The 24,288-nt window shown below is 45.6% G+C and overlaps 1 protein-coding gene across 3 annotated transcripts; it reads left to right on the forward strand.

Moving 5' to 3' along the window:
* The first annotated feature begins 1,831 nt into the window (after window positions 1-1,831).
* MAN1B1 (mannosidase alpha class 1B member 1) lies at window positions 1,832-23,939 on the forward strand. Of its 3 annotated transcripts, none has more exons than XM_048965596.1 (13): window positions 1,832-2,040; window positions 3,167-3,275; window positions 3,891-4,027; window positions 4,795-4,955; window positions 6,473-6,582; window positions 8,691-8,876; window positions 12,205-12,353; window positions 12,966-13,154; window positions 14,087-14,277; window positions 15,503-15,623; window positions 17,831-18,028; window positions 18,327-18,458; window positions 19,293-23,939. In XM_048965596.1, exons 1-13 carry the CDS (start codon window positions 1,906-1,908, stop codon window positions 19,494-19,496), a joined length of 2,022 nt encoding a protein of 673 aa, XP_048821553.1. In that variant the 5' UTR covers window positions 1,832-1,905; the 3' UTR covers window positions 19,497-23,939. The 3 variants fall into 3 exon arrangements, with proteins under 3 accessions (XP_048821553.1, XP_048821554.1, XP_048821555.1); XM_048965597.1 differs by having other exon boundaries at window positions 4,798-4,955; XM_048965598.1 differs by lacking the exon at window positions 1,832-2,040 and adding an exon at window positions 2,105-2,170.
* The last annotated feature ends 349 nt before the right edge of the window (window positions 23,940-24,288 follow it).

Here is a 24,288-nt window from a genome sequence, read left to right on the forward strand (position 1 = left end):
CGAAGTTCTGCTTGGACAAGGTCAGGCCATGTGGTGAGAGAGAGTATGTAGAAGGCAAGGGCTGGCAAGGATAGGAAAGAAATCCTTACATCCCTGAAGCTCCTCTGACCTGAAAGTAGTGATCATATCAGGGTGACTGGGGGCATTACAGAAAATGGGGATGTGACAGTAGAAGTGGGCAGCAGAGAATTATATCATCGAGTGACTTGGGTTGGAACAGACCTTTAAAGTCCATCTAGTTCCAAGCCCCCCGCCATGGACAGAGATACCAACCACTAGATCAGTCTGCCAGGGGCTCCATTCACAGCATTGGGCACCTCCAGGGATGGGGCACCCACAGCTCTGGGCAGCTATGCCAAGGACTCACCACCCTCTGAGTAGAGAGTTTCACCCTAATATCTGACCTAAATCTCCTCTCTTTTAGTTTCAGGGGGGTTTCCAACTCCCCCTTGTCCAATTCCTATCAGACTGTGTAAAAAAATCTGTCTCCCTCCCCTTTATAAGCTACTTTTAAGTACCAGAAGGCCACAGTGAGATTTTCCTGGAGCCAGTTCTCCCTTTTCACTTATCAGAAAAGGTAGACTCTCCTTGCTCTGCCTTTTCTGACCAGCGTACCTGTAGATTCTCTTCCCGTTATTTTTCAAGTCCCTTGCCAAGTTCAGCTTCATCTGCACCTTCACTTTCCTGATCCTAACTCTGCACATCTGAATGGCATCTCTGTATTCTTCCCACCTATCCCTGTTTCCACTGCCTGTACACGTCCTTCCTTCCTCTTAGTTTGACCAATAGGTCCTTTTTCAGCCTTGCTGCTTTCCTGCCTCTGCTTAATTTCTCATGCTGGGGGACAGAATATCATAGAATGGCTTGGATTGGAAGGAACTTAAAAGATTGTCTAATTCCAATCATCTGTCATGGGCAGGGTTGCCAACCTCTAGATCAAACACCAGCTCAGGCAGACCAGGCCCATCCATGGCCATGAATCCAAGCAATTCCTTATCCACAGAATGGCCCAGACTTCAAATCCATCTCTCTCCAGTTTAGAAATAAGGATGTGGTGCAGGTCCATTGCAGGTCCATTGCAGAAACCTCGCAGATCTAGGAAGACGACATTAGTGGCTCTCCCTCTGTCCACCAATACCGTCACTCCACTATAGAAGGCCACCAGATGGGTGTTGCACAGTGTGACCTCGATGATGCTGCACTGTCTCAGATCACCTGCTCATTCCTCACATGCTCTTAACATGTTCTCTAGGAAGATCTGTAGCTCACCGTGCCCTTTTTCACTTCCTTACAAATGGGGGTGGCATTTCCCTTTTTCCAGTCCCCAGGGACTTCTGCTTGACAGCCATGACATGTAATATGATGGAGAGTGGCTCGGCAATCATCTCCTTAAGGCCCGTGCACGCAGGCTCTACTCAGCCTCATGAACTCACACTGAGGGGGACTTTGCTCCCACCCAGAGGGCCATGGATGTGACGGACACAAGAAGCCTGGCTGCCAGCGAAGACTGAGCTAAAAGAAATGCTGAGTACCTCAGCCTTCTGCACGTAACCTCCATTTCTTAACGTAAAGGCAGCTCCCCCGCCCCGCCCGCCCGCCCCGCCTTTCTTTCAGACCCGCACCTCCCCCCAGCTCCCGCTCAGGCCCGGCCCGCCGTCGCTATGGCGCGTGCTGGGGGCGCCATAGAGCCACGGAAGTGCTGCGGGGTGAGAGAGCGGCACCCGGAAGTGCTGCGGGGTGAGAGAGCGGCACCCGGAAGTGCTGCGGGGTGAGAGAGCGGCACCCGGAAGCAACCGCTGGGTCGTCGCTCGGTGCGGGGAGGCTGCGCGGTAATGGCGGTGGGCGCGTGGGGCGGCGGGCGGCTGGGCGCGGGGCGGGCGGGCTGCGGCCTCTGAGGCTGCCGCCATGTACGCTGCCGCCGCCGTCGCCGCCTCGCCGCCCAGGCGGGACTTCATCTCCGTCACCCTCAGCTCGGACGAGGCGCCGGGCGTCGGCGGCTACAACAACAGCAAGGCCTGGAGGCGGCGCTCCTGCTGGCGGGTGAGGGCGGCGGGCCGCGGGCTGTGCGGGACGGGGCTGCCGTGCAGGGGTGAAGGGAGCGGCTTCCATCGCAGTTGGGATGTCACGGTGGGGAGCTGGAGGCGGCGGAGCAGGAGAAGCGTTCTGTGGGGTGCGTGGGGCGGAGCTGCGGGGCGGCATCGTCTGCACTGGGGCGTCCACGGCCTCTGGCCCTTATGGAGGGAGGGCTGTAGGAAGCGCTGTGAGGTGCGGGAGGTCCGTAGGAAGCTGCGGGATGTGGCTTTAATGCCGAAGCTCCCTGTTTGCCAAAGGCAGTAACTGGAAGCAGATTCCTGCTCTGATGCATTTTGCTTCTGTTCTTAGAAAAAGCAACAGAATGGTAGCTTAAGTTAATGTTTAACTCCGACCTCTTTGTCTGTGGATTGGAGTTCTTGGGTCTGACTTCTCTGTTAGGTTGATGTGGGATTTGCTGTCTGGCTTTCAGTGATTTGGTCTAAGTACTTCATTTTTTGTCCTGTTTTGGTTTTGTTCATTATCCTGTTGGCTCACCTTATTTTGTATGGGTTGGTGGCTTTTCTTCTGGTGACAAACCATTATGTATGACAGTTCTACAGATGTGTTTTTGAGATGCAGTGCGCCATACTTTTCCTGGGCAGCAGCTGATATGAAGCTTATTTAAAGCCTTTCTTCTTTGCTGCAGTAATATTTTTAGCTTTCCTGCCACGTTTTCTGTTTTCATTTTGCACGTCAGTTCTTTAGTAGCGCTGGGCAGGAAGGGATGAGATTTGTGGCGTGTTTCCAAGTTGACATCTGGGCAGATGCTCAGCTCAGGCAGGGCTGTGCTGGAAGGCAGCTTGCTGCAGATGCTGCTGCCTGGCAGTCTCAGCATGTGGCATTCGCCAGGGCTCTTGCAGCAAGCAGCTCTCCTGTTTCACCACACTTGCTGTGCTGTAGGGCAACATGTTGTATTTCTGTTTTCTCTGTCATTGGAGGAAATAAGCAGTGAACTTCTCTGTTGGAAAAAGAGGGTAAAATTAAACTTAGTTTTGTGGTCCTTGCTCTGAATGGACAGACAGGAGTTTAGTTTTGGTGGAGTGGGTTCTTAACGTCGTGCTAAATTTTCTTCCTCTTATTTTTTCTCTGGAAGAAATGGAAGCAGCTGTCTCGACTGCAGCGGAGCATAATTCTCTTCCTGTTTGCCTTCTTGACGGTCTGTGGAGTCATTTCATACACAAGTGTGGGGGAACCGTGGAAAAGTACGTGTTCTGTATGGCTGTAAATTACTCGAACGTAGTGTTACACTGAAGAGATTTTGGTAGTGCTTCTGAACAGTGTTTATTGTGGTGACAGTGGCTGATTTTGTCCATTGCAGTACAGTTATGACGTGTTTCAATGGGTTTGTTTAATCAGAAGTATTTTTCATGCCTCTGTGTTGGCTTGACTGAAGAACATTTTGTTTTAGTTGATAAAGGTTTGGAGGCTGTGAATGTTCTTTCCATAACGTTTGTGTGTAGATATCAGTAACTCCAACCTGAGCAGCAGGATAAGATGGTTTTGATTGTCTATAAGATTTGAAGTTCCAAGGTTTTCTACAGTACAAAGGCATGTTTACCTTTGATTTAATCTTCTTGCCCGTATTGTGAAGCAAGGTTAATGGCAATTACAAGGCAGCCGTACAAGCAGCCTCCTTTGACTTCAGGAATTTGTTAATACCAAGTGCTACTTTGTATCTAAGAACTGTAGCATGTTTCATCCCTGTTTCATGAAAAAAAACTGTTTGGAGGAGCTCTCACGTGGAATGCAGGCTGTTAGAAATCCCTAGCAGAGCAGAAGTTGCTGATTGCCTTTGCTGAGCATTTTCATGTGTGTAGGTTTAACAAACAACCCATCGGATGAGCACGGAACAGAACCAGATGCTCCTGGATTAAAGCTGGCGAATCCAGCTGTGCTCCCAGCGCCCCAGAAAGCAGATGCCAACGCTGCAGACTACCCAGAGCTTTCACCTCAGGTATGAAGAGAAGAAATGGGATTTATAGACTGCCAAGGAGTTTGTGGGAGGTGCAGGTAGCGATACCTTCCAGTGGTGGTTGTGGGAAGGAATGTTACAGCTTTCAGTAAAGACCTGCTGTGGGCTCAGTGCTGTCGTCTCAGGAACGGCTCTTGGCACTGTCTTTGTGTCCTGGCTTTAACTTTTTGATCCGAGTGTTCATTTTACTTCTTCACCGTCAGTGACACACGTCAGAGCGATAGGACTGTGTGCCACGTTGGCTTCTTACTGGAGGCTTCACCTACGTGCTGTAATGAATTTGTTTGCACCTGGAATGCTCTGGATGTCAGTGTCACAGCTGTGAGGTGCCTGAGCGGCGTAGTGGCTGGCTGTGACACGCAGGGTGCAGTCGGTGTCACACTGAATCAGCACAGCTTCTGTGGTAGCTGGAAAAATAGCAAACAGAACGGGTGTTCAGTGGGTTGTGAAGCATTACATTTGTGTGCAGTGTGATGAGAAAGAAACAATTGGCTGTTTGGATTAGCAGAGCAGAGGACTGCTGGGTGCTGCACATATGCTTGTGTGGCTCTTCGTCTATTTTCCTTGTGAACTGTTAAATGAAGAAAGAAATCAGAGCTAGCATCACCACCAACACAAACATGCTGCAGCATCAAGGCAGATTTTGCATGCTGGTATTATATCAGGATGGATGCTTTTGGCTTATGGTTTGAATTTTACCATTTGTGTGAAGTACTGAGCACATTTTTTTCTTCTTTTCTTTTTCTCAGAAGAAACCAAAATTACCCCATGGTCGGCGTAATCCTTCCCATTTTCAGATCAAGCCCCCATGGGGGGATGTGAGGCTGCAAACCCGCCATGACACCAGCAAGGCCGTAGAAGAGCCAGTCCAGGCTGATAAACAGGAGAAAACAGAGAAGTCTGTTATCAGGTAGGAGGGTTTCAGCAAGTCACAACTTTCTTTTTTCATTTTCATTTTCTTTTTTTTTTTTCTTTTTAAAGATTGTTATTATTTTATTTGTTTTATTCCCCCACTCCCCATTGGTATCCATCAGCTGTTGGAGTGAAAACTGTGTTTTGTTGTCTGTCTGAAGTTGATTTTTTTCTGTGTGCTTGTTCTTCAGTTCGGTGTGACAGCTTTTGCTATTGGTAGTTTCATTTATTGAATTAGGGGGAATGTGCAGGCCTTCTTTTTTTATTCTTTGCACTGTAGAACTGCAGAGCATTGGAGCCCTACTAGATGGTCTGCATTTCTAATGCCTTCTGACACTGTTAATTCCCTGCAGAATTTTCAGCACGTGTGCATTTCTTCCATTTGTTTTGCACTTGGTGGAACAGCATAAATACTATAACACGACCTCTCTGTTTCTGCAGACACATGGGGAGCTGTGCTGGTCAGAGTGTTGGTTAGGGATATCATGCCAGACAACAAAGTTAAGGCCAGGTGGACCTGGCAGAAGCTGTGGACGTGCGTGCAGCTGTTCACACAGAACTGTGTTGTACTGATAAAGGGTTATTCCCTAAGATACCACTGAAATCTTTTGGTTTGGGAATAATTGAAAAGATTTAAGTTGGACATAGAAAAGGCTGTCAGTAGTTGAGCAGATGTGCTTAATTAAGATTTGGGAACAGTAAGTTAGGGTACAGCTCCCAGCAGGGCCCATCCACAGCCTTGGGCACCTCCAGGGATGGGCATCCACAGCTCTGGGCAGCAGTGCTGGGGCCTCCCTGCCCATTGAGGAGAGGATTTCCTCATAACATCTCACCTAAATCTCCCTTGCTTTAATCTAATCATTCCATCTTGTCCTATCAGTGTCTGCCCGTGTCGTACAGTGGAATCAAAGTTAACGTATGTATGTACAAACCACAGTGGTTGAGGTGGTTTGATCTTGATGTGGACCTGGCTTGACTGGAAGTGTGTTCTGAAAGACTTTTCCTTCTGGAGATTCTTAATGGAAACCTCTTCCAGTTGATGTAGGCTTCTGTGTGTGCAAACGTGTGTAAGCCCTTGGTGTGGAAGTGACTGCTGTAAGTGGCCAGTCCCTTGTTTTATTCGTGAGCTTTATTGCTGGCTCTCATTTCTATGGCACTAATGTCAGTGGCTGCTATGGTCATTTCAGAATTGGGTTGGTAACAAAGTACTTTAATGCAGCAATCTCAAATGTCTTGCTGCTTTAAAGAAAAGTTCTAAAGTTTATTAAATTCTGTTGTTAAGATCTTAATGAAATTCCAGCAGCCTGTTGTAAGACACTTCTCTTAATCCAGCACAATTTCTCTGGTGTAAATGACCTTTTCTTTTAGTGGAAAAGTTGTCGAGTGGACAACATGGTTGTTTTGACCCTTGATACAAAATCCAAAGTGTACTGAAAAATAGTGAGTAAGTCTCATTCATTTGCATGACTTAATGTGAGCGAGTGAAGCACTGATGTCAGCCTCTTGCATCTGCAGCTGGAGAGGAGCAGTGATAGAACCTGACCAAAGCAGTGAACCTCCATCTAGTAGAGTAAAGGAACCAGAAAAACCTTCATCTGTGGAAGGTGAAAGCCAGAAAGAACCAGGTAAGTGGAGCACCCTTATTCCTGTTCACTTCTGCTGTTGAAATTATCCAGCTCCTCCTCTCACATCATTTTTGTTGTCATTTTTGTTTGTTTCTGTTTTTCCTTTATGGAAATAGAATTCTGCCAAAAGGACACAGGAATGAAAACTGTGGGAAAGATGATTTACCTGCGACGTTTACCAAACTTTTCAGTGTCCTCATTCCACCATGACACCTTTCCTGCTCATTAGTTTTCAGAATTTTGATTGAGTTTTGAGTCTCAGTGTTGATTTTGATTGAGTGTTGAGTCTCAGTTTTCAATGCTGAATAAGAATTATTCTGCTGCACATGTAAAACTTAGCTCACGTGTTTGGTGCTGTGGCAGGAAACAGATTGCTGTGGCTACAGTGGACAGACTGTGCGTGAGCAGCCTGCAGAGCTGTGTATGTGCAATTGCTTGCAGTTCACTGCTACCTCTGCCTTGCAAACAGCCCGTCTGCTTCTGGACATCCTGTCTTTTAGGTGCATAGCATGTTCTCCTGCATACATTATCAGGACAGTAACTACAGGGGGGCTTATTTACTTACATGCAAAGGTAGGTGCTTTTCCCCCAAACTGTGCACTTCTGCTGTGCAGCTGTTTCCTCTGAAAGTCTGAAGCAAGGTTCTGGTAAGGGAGAGAGGCTTCTGCTTTGGGACCTCTGTGTTTCCTTGCCTTGAGATGATCCTGATGCACTGGGAGCACAGTGGAGATGTTCAGGGATGAAACCAGAGACTTCTGAATTTTGGGTGCTTCTCTCTCCCATCAATTTCATCTCAACGCATACAAGAGAAACCAGAACAATGTACCAAAATACTTGAACTACATGTTTTCCTGCTTTATTTGGACACACACTATATTCTGATTTTCTTTCCTAGCTTTTTTGCTTTTCTTAAACAGTTGCAGTAGTATTGAAAGCAAATTTTAGTGCCAAACCTTTGTGATCTTTCCTGTGGGAGGAGCCAGGAAAGATGATCCAAGGAGGGAAGGCTCAAAGGGGACACCCTCCTTTCTTCAGCAGTGTTTCCTTTTGTTCTGCAAATCCAGGGAAAGTGATTTCCTCCCTCAGTGAAGTTGAACTATTTTTAAGGCTCGCCAGGAAGCTGCAGAAGTTGTTTGTGTAGTCAAGAACCCGTTGTGCTGCTTTCTGAGTTCGTGTAAGGAAGTTCCTGTATGATAAATGTGGCGCAGCACAAAGTGATGTATTTGGTGTGGGCTGATGTGATCGTCATGGGGTTGGTTACACTGCTGGATGTTTCCCCCTCTAGAATCCTGTTTGTAACTTTTGGAAATTTCAGCTGGTGAGCTTGAGAATTTAGTTGTTCAGTATGGACTGTAAGTTCAATTTTGTGGCGAATTGCAAGATAAGACTCCAGCTGAACTGGGGAAAAAGACGTGGATTTGCCCAAAATAGGAGATATCAGTTTTCTTTTTCCTGATTTTAAATGGAAAGCTCTAGAAAAGTGATTTTTTTTTTCTTTTTTTTTGGAACTGACTTTAAAAAGTAGCAGAAATTAATGAATTAGGGAAAGTGAAGAAAAAGTGTGTGTGATAAATGACATGAGGACTTCACTGGTTGCCACACGTGTGCAGCAGCTGAATTACAGTTGATTTGAAGTCTTAATTTTGGTGTTTCCTGATTTTTCCCGTTTTTGAGCTTTAGCAATTCTCATCTCATGTTATGTTTTAACATGCATTTGGAGAAATGATGTCCCTGTGTATTCTCTGTGCCTACTTCCCTTGCTGACCACAGATACCAAGTAGTTATCCCACGTACAAAAGGTTGTGCTGAAAATAAGCTGAGCATGTTTTCACAGAGTCACAGAATTGCAGGGGTTGGAAGGGACCTCCAGGGATCATGGAGTCCAACCCCCTGCCAAAGCAGTTCCTACAGCAGGTCACACAGGTCAGCATCCAGGCAGGTCTTGAACTTCTCCAGAGAAGGAGACTCCACCACCTCCCTGGGCAGCCTGTTCCAGTGAACTTCTCTTACAATACAGTTCACAGAGATTTATTTTATTTGGGTGTGATTTGGTGAAATGGTGTTTGACGTTGCTGCAGAACTCCTGAGCAAGATGTTCTCCTTTGCAGTGCCCATAAACGAACGCCAGAAGGCTGTGATAGAAGCATTCCGCCACGCGTGGAAGGGGTACAAAGATTTTGCCTGGGGCCATGATGAGCTGAAGCCGTTGTCCAAGTCTTACAGCGAGTGGTTTGGCCTTGGGCTCACCTTAATTGATGCCTTGGACACTATGTGGATTTTAGGCCTGAAAGAAGGTAATCTCTTGCTTCTCTGTTCTCACCCCTGAAACTCTTTGTTTTCTATTCAAGCCGTGTGTGGTTAGAGATCTTTGAGGGGGACGTTTATTACACGTGGTGATAGGAGTAGTTTTTCTGTCAATTTTATATATATAAAGTTCTAAACACACGCAAACAATGTGCATTTATATATATATGTAACCCTACGGCCCTGTATGAACAGCCACCATTGCTCTGGGGTTAGTTTGTTTAAGCTAGAAAAGAGTATTCAACTATTGTGTATAATATGTGTGCTAGAAACTGAGGAATGGGTGGATAGGCCACTTTGTTTTGTTTCTATACTGATTTATGTTGATGCTGTTGCACAGCCATCAGCCTTAGGTTGATGAGATCTCCTGAGATCTAGCTTGTGTGTGATCATAGCTAGTATCAGTATTTTGTGTCAGGACTGAAGAAGTTTATGTAAGGATGGAGGAGGAGTAATCAGTTCCCCCTTTCTGAACTGCTCTACTGTCTGCGTGTTTTTTTCAGATATTCTGTAAGTAAGGCTGCTTTAATAAGTGTTACAAACAGATTTTAAATAACTAAGCCAAAAAAATCTGTAATTCTCTTGGAGAAAATATGCTTGATCAATATTTAAGTGTGGATGGGTTGTTTTGTTCTTTGTTTTGTTTTTAAGATGGTATTTGAAAATGTATGGAACTGTAGCTATTGAATGATGGTAGATAGCCCTCTTCGTAAGCTTAGGTAAATCACAGCCATCTCAGTGTCATGGTGGGAAGAGCAGAGCTGCAAGTGAGGGCTCAACAGTGAAATTATACGTGCTTCTGTCTTTTCTTCCTTGGGAGTTTGTGCAAAAATACTGTATGAAACAGGAAGTCTGCATCATAGCTGCTGCTGTGTCTTGAGCAGATTGTCTTGAAGTTTCATCAGGTTGTCAGCATGCTGCTTTTTCATGAAAAATTAATTGGGAATTGCATAGAGCTTTTAAATTATTAGCAATTTAAATGTGTTGAGAATGGGTTCTCATTGAAGATTGCTCTGTTTTACAGCAGTTCTTTTGCTGATTGCCTCAGAAAGCTCTCGAGGTTTCTTTTGAATAACAAATGCTATCTAAATGAATGTTCTGTGTGAGGTAGCTGATTCTTCTTACACACTGATGGACGCTAATGCCTTTGTGACAGAGGACGCTGTGTTTCTGATTATTCTGCTGGGTAATAATGGACAGCACAGACTTTTGTGTGATGCTTCTCAAGTAGACTGAGAAGAATATCTACCACAAATCCCAAACACGTCAGCAGTGAACACATAAAAATGCTGCATAAACAATCCTGGCTGCTCTGGTTGAAATCCTTTGCTGAATTTGGGTCAGCCCAGGCCTTATTCTAGAACACAGCACGTGGCTGTTTCACGTTTTTTTTTCCTTTCTCCTTCTTCCCAAGGACACATAGGCATCCTTTTGCTTAATGGTCTGTGGAACACCTTCCGTTTCTGGGGAACAGGTTGTTCTGTGACTCACGAGCCAGAGTTTGTGAGGCACACGATTTAAGATAGCTCAGCCTTTGGCTTAGAGATGTAAGCCAGCTCACATGGACCGCAGAGTCAAACCTGTGCAAAAGCAATCATCAGGTGGTACGGCCAAAAAGCTGACAGTCAAATACAAAACATCCCTTTTTTTTTTTTTAATGCCTTTCTGAATTAATAGTGTACTAAACTACCACTTTTGTTTCTGTGGAAAACACTGCAGACAATCTGAAATTCTGTGTGTGGGTTTTCTGAGTTAAATGCTGAGCTGGGAGGCAGGGCTGCCCAGGGTACTGTGAGGCCAGAGGCAGTAATGGCTGTTAATTGGAAATGTTATGGCTATCTTGATGGATGACAACATTGGTTTACAAAAATTCAATTTAACATTTTTGAGGACTGTTAATGGAAGTGTAACAAATTGTCTGACAAGCTGGACTTGAAAGGTCTCAATTTCAGGACTACATTGAGCTGGACAGGCTGAAGTAGTGGGCCCATGTGAAGCCATTGAGGGTCTGTAAAGCCAAGTGCAGGGTGCTGCATTGGGTCGGGGCAATCCCAGGTATTGATACAGACTGGGGGAAGATTCCTTGAGAGCAGCCCTGCGCAGAAGGACTTGGGGTCCTGGTGGATGAGAAGCTGGCCGTGAGGCAGCAGTGAGCGCCTGCAGCCCTGAAGGCCAGCTGTGTTGTGGGCTGCATGAAAAAGGGGCGGCCAGCAGGAGAGGGAGGTGATCGTCCCCCTCCATCGGCTCCTGTGAGGCCCCATCTGCAGCGCTGCGTCCAGGCCTGGGGCCCCCAGCACAGGAAGGACGTGGAGCTCTGGGAGCGGGTCCAGAGGATGAGATGAGCAGAGGGCTGGAGCAGCTCTGTGTGAGGAAAGGTTGAGGGAACTGGGCCTGTTGAGCTTGGGGAAGAGAAGGCTGCAGGGAGACCTCATGGTGGCCTTCAGTGCTTGGAGGGAGCATATGAACAGGAGGGGGAACGGCTGTTTGTGAGGGTGGATGGTGATAGGACAAGGGGAATGGCTTTAAACTGAGACAGGGGAGGTTGAGGTTGGATACGAGGAGGAAGTTTTTGAGCCAGAGGGTGGTGAGGCACTGGAACAGGTTGCCCAAGGAGGCTGTGGATGCCCCATCCCTGCAGGCATTCAAGGCCAGGCTGGATGTGGCTCTGGGCAGCCTGGGCTGCTGGTTGGCGACCAGTTGTTGGCGACCAGGGTTGGAACTGGATGAGCACTGTGCTCCTTTGCAACCCAGGCCATTCTAGGATTGATAAACTGTTCCTCAGTTTTCCCAATTTTTTTTCCCCTTAAATAATTATGATTTTTTATTTTTTTGGCTGATATTTCTCTGTGTATGTCTGTGGTGCGTGCTGAATAAGAGCTGAGCTTTTTGGGCCTGTATGGGAACTCCTGAATCACGGCCTTAACCACTGATTGATCACCTGAGTCAGCCCTGGGAGCACAGGTGAAGGCAATTTACCCCCAAATGAAGGAAGATAGTGGTGGAATCACCATCCTTGGAGGTGTTGAAGAACTGTGGTGATGGGGCAGTGAGGAACGTGGTTAGAGAGTATTGGTGGGGATGGTTTTATAGTTGGATTGGATGATCTTAGTGTTCTTTTTCCAACCTTAGCAGTTCTGCAATTCGAAGGTGATGGTAATCAAACTTGGCCCAGCTTCTGCTCTTTGTTTTAGTTTTCCAACTAAATAATGATCCCTGTAGACAAATATATAACTGTCAAGTATCATATGCTACTGTCTCTAGTACAGTTGCTGGAACATGCTAGAGGTTCATAACTGTGCTATATTTTATACTTTGCAGAGTTTGAAGAAGCAAGAAAATGGGTAGCAAACGATTTAGCCTTTGATAAAAATGTGGATGTGAACCTGTTTGAGAGCACTATTCGTATCCTGGGAGGCTTGCTGAGCACCTACCATCTCTCTGGGGATAGCCTCTTCCTGGAAAAAGCTGTGAGTGATCAGTCCTGGGAAGTAAATTGGATCAGTGTATCATAGTGGAAGAGGTTGGGGAAGGGTTCATCAGGAAGTTAAATGTTGCTGTTTTGCAGCTGTTTCATAATCAGAATGGTGGGGGAGGAATTTACCATTAGTTTTTTAAACCTGTATTTGTTTGCTCTCTGGATCAACTTAGAGCTCTGCTGTGTTGTATCAGGTGCTATTTTAGATAGGCCTTTCAGATTCTTCTGTTGATGAAGAGCTGACCATTGTAAGGAATTTTATGAAACAAAAGCTTGAATGGCTTTTCAGTGTCTTGAAAAGAGTATTTGGTAGATTTTGTCACCTTTTCACTGCATCTTGACGGCATCAGCCACCTCCTTAAATAAGACAGAGTCGATGATTTCAACATTAAGTCATGTTATATAGGGACTGTGGGCTTGGTTGAGGCATGCAGTGCAGGAAGGAGGTAGAAACTATTCTTCCAAATTAATCCGGGACCGCTTTGAATTCTTGTCTTTCTCTCGCAATCAAGAGCTGGGCTGCTATTGCACCCATCTGATTGTTGAAAGCAAACCTGGCAGTTTGCACGTGTTGACGTTTGCTTTTTTCTCCCGTGTCCTTCAGAAGGACATTGGGGACAGGCTCATGCCCGCCTTCAGGACTCCTTCCAGAATCCCGTACTCCGACGTCAACATTGGCCGTGGCACCGCTCACCCGCCCCGCTGGACGTCGGACAGCACTGTGGCAGAGGTGACCAGCATTCAGCTGGAGTTCAGAGAGCTGTCTCGCCTCACTGGGGATGAAAAGTACCAGGTATGGAAAAACAGGTTGACGTTACCCCTTCTCTTCTTCTTTTCTTACTCTGTGGTTCTCTACGGCACCGCCAGCACCTGTAGTCTCCCTGATGTTAAATGAGTTGTGGAACTGTATGTGAAGAAAGGAGAATTCCAGTCATTCCAGTTATCTTCTGAAGTACCAGAAGGTAATGGTGGAGACAGTTGCTGTTCTTCCTTGGAACAGCTTTTTATGTAGAAAAAAGCCAGGACAGCCATCTCCTCACACCCGTCCCTTCACTCTTAGGATGGTATTTCTGCTTGACAGTACATTGTCAGCTCGGCAAGAAAATTCAACGTGGGCTGTAAAGCTGTGCATAACTTCATGCTTCTAGAATTCTGCGTGTGGCTTCTTTATGTCATTATGTAAATTCTAAGGAAAAAAAATACTCTTATTACCCTTCACATAATTGAAATAGCTGTAAATTAGATTGTGTGTCATGGTGTAAGAAGAGTTTATTTAAAACAAAAATCATTTCATAGAAAAGAATAATTTTCATGGTTATTTTTTTGGTAATGTTATTCTGTTGTTTTTAAGGGGTATCTGGAGCTCATGCTTTGAGTAGTGCTGTTATTTCTTCAGGGGTAGCACGGTTCCTGCAGTTGTTTTAGTCAGATCGTAGCCTCACACTGAAGTACTGGTTTTTGAGTGGGCTTTCTGCACTCAGGAATACACTTGAGCTTTGTATTTGAGAAGGAAAGAGTTTTAATTATTTCAGAGTACTTAGGCATACTGGGAACACAGGCTTTGATAGTCAGAAAGCTTGAAATGCTGTGTTTATTAAATCCCATGAGCTGAACTTGCGTGCAGAAGGATAACTAAAGATTTGTTACTGGCCAGAAGCTACTGGCCACAGTTTTTTGTGTCATTTTTGTGTGTGCAATTTATGTTTATGCTGTTCTTTCTTCTAGAAAGCTGTCGATGAGGTGATGAAGCACGTTCACACCCTTTCAGGGAAAAATGATGGACTGGTGCCTATGTTCATAAACACCAACAGTGGGCAGTTCACTCACTTAGGTGTTTATACTCTGGGAGCCAGAGCTGACAGCTACTACGAGTATTTGCTCAAGCAGTGGATTCAGGGTGGGAGAAAAGAAAATGAGTAAGTTCTTTCTGCTTCTCACGCTGGTGTGAAAATGATACAAGTTGTAAACATTTCTGTTGTAGTTTTATGCTGGAAGAAATACAATATGTATATGTAACAGCCAGCTTAAAGTAGCTCACTTGCAGAAACGGGTGTAGGATGACCTGTGGTAAGTTGAGATTAAAACAGCTGGAGAATTGGGCTTGCTCTCAAAATGTCTCCTCACAAATCTTTTCATCATCACATCAGATGTGACAAATGTTACGGACAGGAGAAGCGATTCAAGTCTTTGCACTAAAGATGGACTATAAACAGGCTGCCTTTGGAAATGAGGCTCCCTTTGGGAACTATACTGCCTCTCACCAGCTGTCCGAGTGTTCTCTGGGTTTGCTGGGGAAGGACAGCTCCTATGGATGGTTGTGGTGGGAGGCGAGTTTGTGAGGTGGAACTTCTTAGGAGGTTGAACATTTGTTTAAGCATTACTTGAGGTCTCTTGACTTCCTCCTGTCTGCCCTTGGATAAGTGGAAAGGAATGTTTTTACGGAGTAGAAAAGTTAGATGTTTGAAGGCTTCGTCCAAAACTAAGGGGGAAAAATCAAGCAGTATTTATAAGCAAATTGTGTTGGAAGTGTCTCATGTCAATGGGTTCACTTCATCCAGAGAGGCAGTGTGCCCCAGTGAGGCCCTGTTGAGGGCCTGATCTGTCTCTGTGTAGTTTGCATCATGACTTTTTACAAGCCATGCCTTACTGTAAACAGAACCATTGTCTTCAGGCTGTGATGGTGTTCTGCCAGCCTCAGAAGGGAATTACAAAATGACTTTCTCATTAAAAATGTTTAGAACAATGGAAAGTCCAGTTAAATACTGTGAAGAAGTGATTCATAATGAGTGGTCAAACACTGGAAAAGATTGCTCAAAGTCATTGCTTAGGAGATGCTCAGAAATTAACTGGATAACCGTCCAAGCAACTTGGTAAAACCCAATTGCTTCAGAGCAGGAGGCTGCACTACAGATGTCCAGGACATCATTACCAGCTGGGGCTTCCTGTGGTTACAGTACTCCTCAGGATTCCTGAAATGATGTCTAGTTGTTGTTTGGAAACAGAGCTGGAGTTATGTTTGCTTTATTTCTTCGGAGTTACGTGAAAAACAAACCCAACGTAGCTAATAAACGTACATCATCAGCTGTGATGAAATGGATCCTGTGTGTATGTGAGCCAACTGGGAATGGTTTTAATTTACAGACTGCTGGAGGACTACATGAGAGCCATAGAAGGCGTGAAAAAGCATCTTCTTCAGAGGTCACAACCCAAGAAGCTTACCTTTGTAGGAGAGCTTGCTCATGGCCATTTCAGTGCCAAGATGGTAAGAGAACACCTGCACATAACAACAAGAAAACGAGCAAAACCACCACCACAAAGCAAAAAAAAACCAACATATGCAAGTGTGAGGCTGGGATGCTCTCATGTGTGGCTTTTCAGACAAAATCTGACCTGTAGCAATCACTTTGTGAGCAAAAATGTTTCCTCTGGCTGTTTGAGCCACTACTGGAAGATGATTAGCAACAGCATGGACAGTTTACACGTAGCTGAGGTGTGAGGAGCACTGCAGAGAGACTGGGGGAATTGCTGCAGCTCCACCAGGCTCATCAGCCTGTTTTCAAAGGCTGCAGGCTCTGTGGATGTGTATGGATGCAGTAACAGCAACTAGTTTGAGGGTAATGGTTACCTGGGGACCTTCTCTTTCACCAGCAACTGCATTTACATTCATGTGAAAGTTAACATGTTGGTGTTGGATTTGAATTCTGCCCCAACGCACCTCCATTGCCATAGAATCCCAGTGTCAGAAACTGCTGTGACAATGTCTGTTCTGTGTAATGCTTCTCCATAATTCAGAGATACAAAAATTTAAAGGTACACCTGGCTTTGTAGATTAACTTTGAAAACAAGCAGTTGACCTCATCTTGCTCTGTTAGTAGTAAAAAATGAAAAAATGAGAATTTTGGAGGGTTCTGTCTATTTGTGATACTTCTTTTTCTGCATGTGTGTTCCGTAGTTGAAGCAGTGTTTGAAGCAGCCATTTGCTGGTGGGAAAACTTGCTAAGCTGAACTCCCTGCTCTTACTCTGCAAAGTCACACTCCTTAAAATCTGGTTGTAAAATCTTTCAGTGAAGGATCTTATGCAAATACACGTAGCATTTTTTTTGTGGTGCATCACTGATGTATGTGTGGCCTTGTGTGCACTTCTTCAGTACCTGCAGTGAGCTTTAAGGAACTCTTTGGTCTGTTTGTTTTCTTTATAGCGTCCAGCTCTGTTTTGCAGCATGATGCCACGCTCCTGTGCTTATGCTGAACCTCAACCAATGCCCATGGAATTGGACAGAGTGTTCAGCAGTTCGTACCAGTGCTGCCTGAGCACCAGGACACGTGTCCTGTGTTCAAGTGGGAAACCAGAGCTTTCATTTCACATGTTAAGAATCGTTTGGAATTCAGTACGTGCCGATAACCCTGTAACAATTCCTACATTCATAATATCAGCAGTGGGTTCCCCCTGGAAGGAGGACGTTCAGTCCTGTAGTGCACATTGAAAGTTGTTGCAGCTGACTTCTGGAGCTGTTTTCCAACGTGTTCAGCTGACTTGGGCAGCTGAGAAGACTTTGTTGCTTCCAGACGTGGCCCATCTCTTGTGGAGCTAGTGTTCCTTCCATCCTTTGAAGGCACTGTTGCTGTAGCGTGGAAAAGCTGAGGAAGGAATGTCCCTGGAGTTCTTTCTCTCCCATTTTGTGCTGGGGGAGCAAGCAGGAGGAGTGTATGCACTCTCACCCCCAGATGCCTCTCTTGTGTGACACACAGGAGCCAGATGTGCCTTGTTTGCAGTGCCTGCACGCAGCTAGCAGTGCAGTGCAGAGGTGGGCAGGGCTGGGAGTGGGAGCCAGCTGCTTCCTGTGCTACAAGCTTGGTGCTTGTAGCAGGTGAGCATGAAATAACACAGCCCAAATGACAGAAGGGGGTAAGTCTTCAGGCAGAAATATGTTTGAGAACTTGTCTGTGTTTTCCACTTGTACCAGCGCATGGAGTGAAGGCGGTTGTGTCTCTGTGAGCGTTATCTGTGTTGCAGTAACACTGAGGTGATTATTTCAGGCCAGGGACTCAGCTCTCCCCGTTCCTCAGAGCCCTTTCTCGTGGCTGACTCTTCTCACTCTGTGGTCCCACCTCAGTTTTTGTTCTAAAATATTGACATGTATGTCAATACCTGTCTTTACATGTTCTTTATTGAGAACCCTTCAGGTGATCCCTGCCTCTCCCCTCCCCCCTACCTGCCACCTTTCTTTGAGATAGTTGACATAAAGACATGTGGACTTGTACTTTTTCCAGATTTGGGCTGGTGCTCTCATAATGCTTCCTGTTCTGTATTGCACTGCAGCAGGTTCTTAAAATTTACCCTCAAGATCTTGGTACCTGACGTGTCAGGGGGAAAAACGTCACAGTCTGTGTTCCAGTAGTGTCAAATGAATCCTACTTCACTTGATTTGTGTGACCTCTCTTCCTAGTAAGAGTTGTCTTGTCTTACAGGATCACTTAGTTTGTTTTCTGCCTGGGACTTTGGCTCTGGGAGCTCACAATGGATTGACTGCTGATCACATGAAGCTGGCTGAAGCTCTGATAGAAACGTGTTACCAGATGTATGCACAAGTAGAGACGGGCCTGAGCCCAGAGATCGTGCACTTCAATCTCCATGCACAAAAGGGCCACAAAGATGTAGAAATCAAGGTGAGCAGCCAACTGGCATCAGCTGTAGTTTGATGACCCTTCTTATCTTGATTCTGCTGCTGAATATCCCAGCCACACGTTGGTGATGTACTTTGTAAAGTGGCTTGATCTGTTGCTGCATTGCTTTGCAGGTGTACCCTAGCCCTTGTTTTTAATTACCCCTGCAGAGGATTTAGCTTCTGAATTGTGCACAGAAAACTCTTTTTGGGTTGGATGGGAGTTGCTGTTTCTCCCCCTGTGTGTGCTTTTGGAGGAACTACTGGTCTGAATTCTTGGCTTTCTTATTTTTCTCTTGCAGCCTGCAGACAGGCACAACTTACTGCGACCAGAAACTGTGGAAAGCCTTTTTTATATGTACAGATTCACCGGAGATAAGAAATACCAGGACTGGGGCTGGGAGATCTTGCAGAACTTCAATAAATACACACGGGTAAGGTCAGCTCGTAATGCTCTCGTTCTTACAGAACTGAACTCTCTTGCTCTCTAACAAGAGCTGCTGAAAGCTCGCTTTGTCTCGCAAAGCCATCAAAGATCTGCAGGGAATCTCTTAAGAGCAAAATGAAAGTCAGGTAACGCAGAGTCTTACAGTTGGGGGTGCACAAAATAGTTGCACGTTATTTCAGTGACTGTACTTTTACACTAATTGAAAAGTAAAAGCAGCTCTGTGCAGACTACCAAAACTTTTCTGTGTCTTCTTGGAAGCTGTTAGAATCTGTGCTGTGATCTTTAACGTTCAGAAGCTGAGAAGGATCTCGCTGGATTGAAACAGCACTTTGGTTGCCAGATACAAACTGCCAAGGGAAGTGCACTAATGCCATAATAGAGGGCTTTTGTGTATTCATGCTGATGAGAGTGCTAAGAGTCCATTTTGACATGCTGAGAAAGCATAGTGCCAATGGGGATTAAATGTCTTCTTGAGAAGAGGCCACAGATGAGTGTGGTGCTCTGGCCAGCTGTAAGTGCCCGTTATCTCCTGTACCTTTGTCCACAGATGTTAGTGCTGCAGGCTTTGCTCTATCTCTACAAATTGAGCATAAGTGGACGTTTTGCTTCGTTTTGTTCTGTGTTCTGCATTCAGTGGTTTGCCCAGAATTCAGTGAACTGCACAGAATTTTTGTAACAGGTTTTTACGTGCAAACGAAAAGCAAGAACAAATTCTGCTCACTAGCACTTGTTTTTCTGCAAGAGCACCTGCGTGCTGAGAGGTTACAACAATATTTCAGGTAAAAGAAATATACAAAGTGCTCTTTTTTCTCTTCTGCAGGTTCCTACGGGTGGCTATACTTCTATTAACAACGTTCAGAACCCCAGTAACCCAGAGCCACGAGATAAGATGGAGAGCTTCTTTCTTGGGGAAACGCTCAAATACATGTTTCTGCTGTTCTCAGATGACATAGACTTAATTAATCTTGACAAATACGTATTTAACACAGAAGCTCATCCACTCCCCATCTGGGTGCCAGCATAGACTGGATCACAGCAGGGCTTCCAGTGGTGGTGTTTTTACCTTCAAGTCACTTTACTTTTCAGGGTGTGTGGAGAGATGCTGTACGACACTTTTCCGGCTTAAACAAACCTTTGAGAAAGCATCTCTCATTTGGAGATGTCACGTCAGTCTTAAACCTAATCCCTGTGCTTTGGACCTGGGATGAAAAAGCTGTGCAATATGAAGCTGCTTTTCCTGGTATTGGTGGTGAGGCTCAGAGAATATTCATAGCGTGGACCATGGCACAGGGCTCCGGTGGATCAGAACCCCTGCTGTCAGTCTTACTAAATGCTAATTAAATGCCAGGACTGCAGAAAGTTGTCTTAAAGCACAGGAGTGTCTGGAAAGAAGGAATAAGCCTACAGGTTTCTGGTTTATTCCCAACATATGAAACACCTGGTTATGGCACCACTTCTTTGTAGTGCCCGTGGTGTTTCAGATGGTAAGTGGAATAAACAGTGGATGTTGTCCCAGGTGGAATTAAAGCTGTCAGTGGTGGTGCTGATGGTCAGATCTCATTCCAAACAACCAAGCTATGCTGCATCTGTTAGGAGGAGGAAGGGGCAGCAAAGTGTCTGTAGCACAGTGTCTTAGTTTTATAGAGCACTTTGAACAGTCTGTTCAAGCGGTGGCTGAAATGAATGGTGGGAGAGAATTTGCTGCTGGTTTGGCTCAAAACGATATATAATTTTGTAGACATATTGCAGTTTTTTAACTTATCTGCAGCAATGCAGGAGAGAATGTGAAAAAAGTGAATACACGTGCATTTTATGTATTAATTGCATCAGTTAGACTCAGGTATTCTGACTGAAAGCTGCTTTGTGAGGTTGGGCACTGGGAAAGCTTGTGAACGCATTAGGTGTAATTCCACGTCAGCCTCCTCCCATCCCCTCCTGTTCACATCTTGCATTGTGTTTATTGACCCAGCAGGCTTAGAACTGTATAGCAAGCTTCATGTTACTCATCAGTTTGTGGACTGTGGAGAAGCTGTCAGGTTTGGGGTTGTTGTTTTTGATAGGAGTACTTTGGGTAGAAGTATTTCCACGAGGAGCTCTATGAGCAGACAGCCTCCACGTGTTGTGACAACTTCTGGTCACAGCAGTTACTGCAATCTGTTCCGTTTGAAAAGAAAGCAGAGCTAGGCTTGCTTCTTAAAGAATCCTATGGGAGCCTTCGGACCTTCTGTTTTCACATGTGCAAGATAGGTTTTAAACCACGAGTTAGGAATTGAGTGTTCTTCTGTTCCAGCATTCTGCAGCTTTCTATCTTTGGATTTTGTAACTGTATGCACAGTCTTACTTTCACCAATCTCAGAAATGTGCTCGTTTGTATGTTTTTAAGAGATCCTTCTTGCTGAAACCTTTTTTCCTCTCTGATGAATGAATGGGAGCAGTGGGAAGTACAAAGTGTGGGGCTGGGGGTGAGACCCAGCCCCTTATAATCGAGGGTTTCAAAACAGAACGAATCCAATCTGACGCCACTGGTTGATCTCCAGCGCTTTGGGTGTCTGTGTGTTTTACAGCCTTTGTAACCTTTGATCTGTAAAGTAAAATGCTGCTTTGTTCTGTGCTGTCAAGTTCTGTTCACTGGATTCAGAACTTGTCCGTTGGCCCACTCGTAAATCCTTTGAAGAACATTTATCATTCCAGGTACTAACGAGGGCTTCTGGCAGAGGTGAAATGGTGCACATCACACAAACGCACCTTTTTTTCTGTCAGCAAAGGGGTCTGAGATTTCCTAGAGGACAAACCTGTGCGGATGGTTCGTGTTCCTCCTGCTCCAAGGACAGCAGTAACTTTGGAAGGTGGTGCTTGGCCTTGTGCTGCTGCAGCAGCTCACGGTGATCCCTGAGCTGCACATTTGGCAGTGAAGGACACAAATTCCACAAGGGGCATTTCACCTACGGTGTTTCACAAACCCCACAGAGGAAATAAAGATAATTCTTACGATGTGGAATGCATTGAAGAGCTTGCCAGAAGTAAGTTGGTGGAATCCTGTACTAATCTTAGTGTAGTTAACTCTACAGCTGATTTTCTTTTGTCTCGTGTGAGGGTAATGCTAAGCCATTGTAGAATGGGAGGAAGGAAGAAGAGTAAAGATGCCCTTTCCCAAACACGCTTCTTGTCTCACAGCTGAGCTTGCTGGCCCAGCTCATTTCTGCTCAACCTAATTCTTCCTGGGAAACTGAGTTGTCTTTGCAAAGTGTCTCTACTGAACACATCCCTTAAACATGAAGATGCTCAGCTCTGTTTAGTTTAGAAAGCAAATGCTCGACTTCTCTATCACCTATGAAATGATACAAAGCTAAATAATCTGATAAGAGCTCATCTGCTTCTTCTGTTCTTCTGCAAAGGTCCTTCAAATGGCTTGTTTTTGCTTCCTCAGCATAATGTGTTGTCAGCCTATGAACTTTGCCCTTCTTTCTCCTATTCACGTCTCCCCGCTGCCCTCCCTGAAGCCCAGCAGGAACTTTGCACACCTTTAAATTCTTACCTTTCCCCCATGGTGTGGGGTTGTACTCTTGTGCTTATTTGAACCAAAGCCTTAACTTTGGGGTCTGTAATCCACTGTGGGGTTTTGTCACTGTGGTGTGGTTGTGATCAGGTTGAACGTCAGGGAAAAGCTATTCAAGCCAAGATTTCCTCCTTTTGCACAAAGAGCCGCCTTGGTTTCTCTCCAAGAGCTTGAGTGCCTTTTCTGATTAAAATAAAGCAAAAACGTCCAGCCCTTCCCAGCTGTACCGTTCATTGAGAAATGGATGGGGTAAGAGCCATCAGGGCTGGCAGCATCCTGCTTGCAGTTTAACCTGTTTGCTCAAAGAAAATTCAGTATCTGGATGCGGGCACATTTAGCATCTCGTCTGTTCAACCTTCTTGAGCGTGGAACTTTCCATACCAGACATGGAAACCAGCAGCTTGGCAAAGCCCATGGCATTGGCTTACAGGGAGCTTTTGTGTTTCACACCGCCTTCTGACTGTGAGGTTCTCAGCATTGTGTGCCAAGCTCAAACACTGCAGTGTTTGCACCTCCAACTTTGAGCAATCAGCTTTCTTTCCTATTCCATTCTGTGATATTGCAGAGATAAGGGATGCATAAAGGATTTCTTTGCCATATTTGAACAGTTTGTGGCAGTTCTGCTCTTGAAGACTTATAAAATTATTTATATAACACTTCATGCATATCCCTCACACTGGACTCCTCTGGGGCAAGTACTGTCTGCAGCAGGAAACTGAGGGATTCTTGTAGTCCACTGCAAGACTTAAAGAACTTGTATCCCTCTGGAAGGTGAGAAGACACCTTTGGAACCTGTTGATGGGAAGGCTCAAGGCAAGCACTGTCCAAATGGTAAATTGCAGACTCCTACTCCAAAGACTGATACTGAATTTGGCTGCTGTGATGCATTGCTGGCTTGGTTTAGAGTGTCTGCTTGCTGGGAGCTGCGCTAAGGCAGGGACAAAGGCAGTCGAGGCAAGATGTCATCCTGTCTGCACTGACACCTGCTGCTACCTGCCTTTTTTATGTGGTGCTAATCCTGAACCATTGCTAGGGTAGAGCACATCTCAGTGCAGAAGTTGGGGTCTGTGTGCACAGAGGGAGAATGCCGGACTCCATCTCCACGTGGCTGGAGGTGGCAGAGCTGATTGAGCCATAATTTCAGCAGGACAACCTGAAGCCTGACTTGGGTGTGAGCCGAAGGCATGCTGACAGATCTAGCAGAGGTAGCAGACTTTCCTACAGCACAAGGGGAAAAAAATTCTTACTGAGGTTGTAGTTCCATTAACAGTCATGAAGCCCTATGCTTGGGGCTGGAGTTTGCCTAATGAGGTGTTCTGTAGGTTGCTCTCCATTGGTAAATAATTTGGTGGTCCTGTTCTTCCTCTTCATACCCCTCCAAGAGAAGCTTTGTCCTTTGGAGCTTAAGAACAGGGAAGAGGTAAGTTGGTCATATGCAAAAAAGCAACAGCAACGAAGACGAAGCACAGACCTTTTATCAGCACCTCAGTGTTGTGAAATAAGAGACCAACAGTCCAACTCTGGGAACCAGTGCACTGTGACAGCAGGGGGGACCTGGCAGCGCAAGCACTTGTGTTTGAGCCACGTGATGTAAGTTGGAGCAGTGCTGTGACTGTAAGCAGTGCAAGCCTGTGGTGAGCAGAGAGGCTTCTCCACTGCCTGAAAGGCACTGCACACTGATTAAATGAGGCATCCAACTGATGACCAAAACATGTATTCTTACAGTTCTGCTGCTATTTACTGGCACAGAGCACATCGAGTAGGTGAGAATCTACCTGCTAAAGGGCACAGATAGTTTGCTCCGCTTTAAAAAATCAGAACAATCCTTTTTTGTTGTCTTTGGTTATACTTACCAAGCAATGAAATTGTCACACACTTAAATAAACTTGTTATTTATTTTAAAGAGCTGAAGCTGTCTCAAGTATAACTGTGCTTCTACTCACTAACGTGTGGCTCCTGAGGGACAGTGGGACAAAACAGGATTTCTGCAGATCAGTTTCTCACCAAGCAGATCTTGTGTTTTGTCGTCTTATTTTCTTGTGTCTCTTAAGAAACAACAGCAAAAGAGAACACCAAAATCCACAGCACTGAATGGGGCTGAGCGGGTGAGGACTGGAGCAGACCAACCTGCAGCACAGAGCCCAGCACAGGGTGCAGAGATGGTGGGGGCCTGGAGCACCTCCTGATGGGGAAAGGCTGAGAGCCCTGGGGCTGTTCAGCTGCAGGAGGGAAGGGGAGAGGGGATCTGATCAGTGACTGT

Source organism: Lagopus muta, chromosome 19 (assembly GCF_023343835.1).
Source record: "Lagopus muta isolate bLagMut1 chromosome 19, bLagMut1 primary, whole genome shotgun sequence".
NCBI classification, from domain to species: domain Eukaryota; kingdom Metazoa; phylum Chordata; class Aves; order Galliformes; family Phasianidae; genus Lagopus; species Lagopus muta.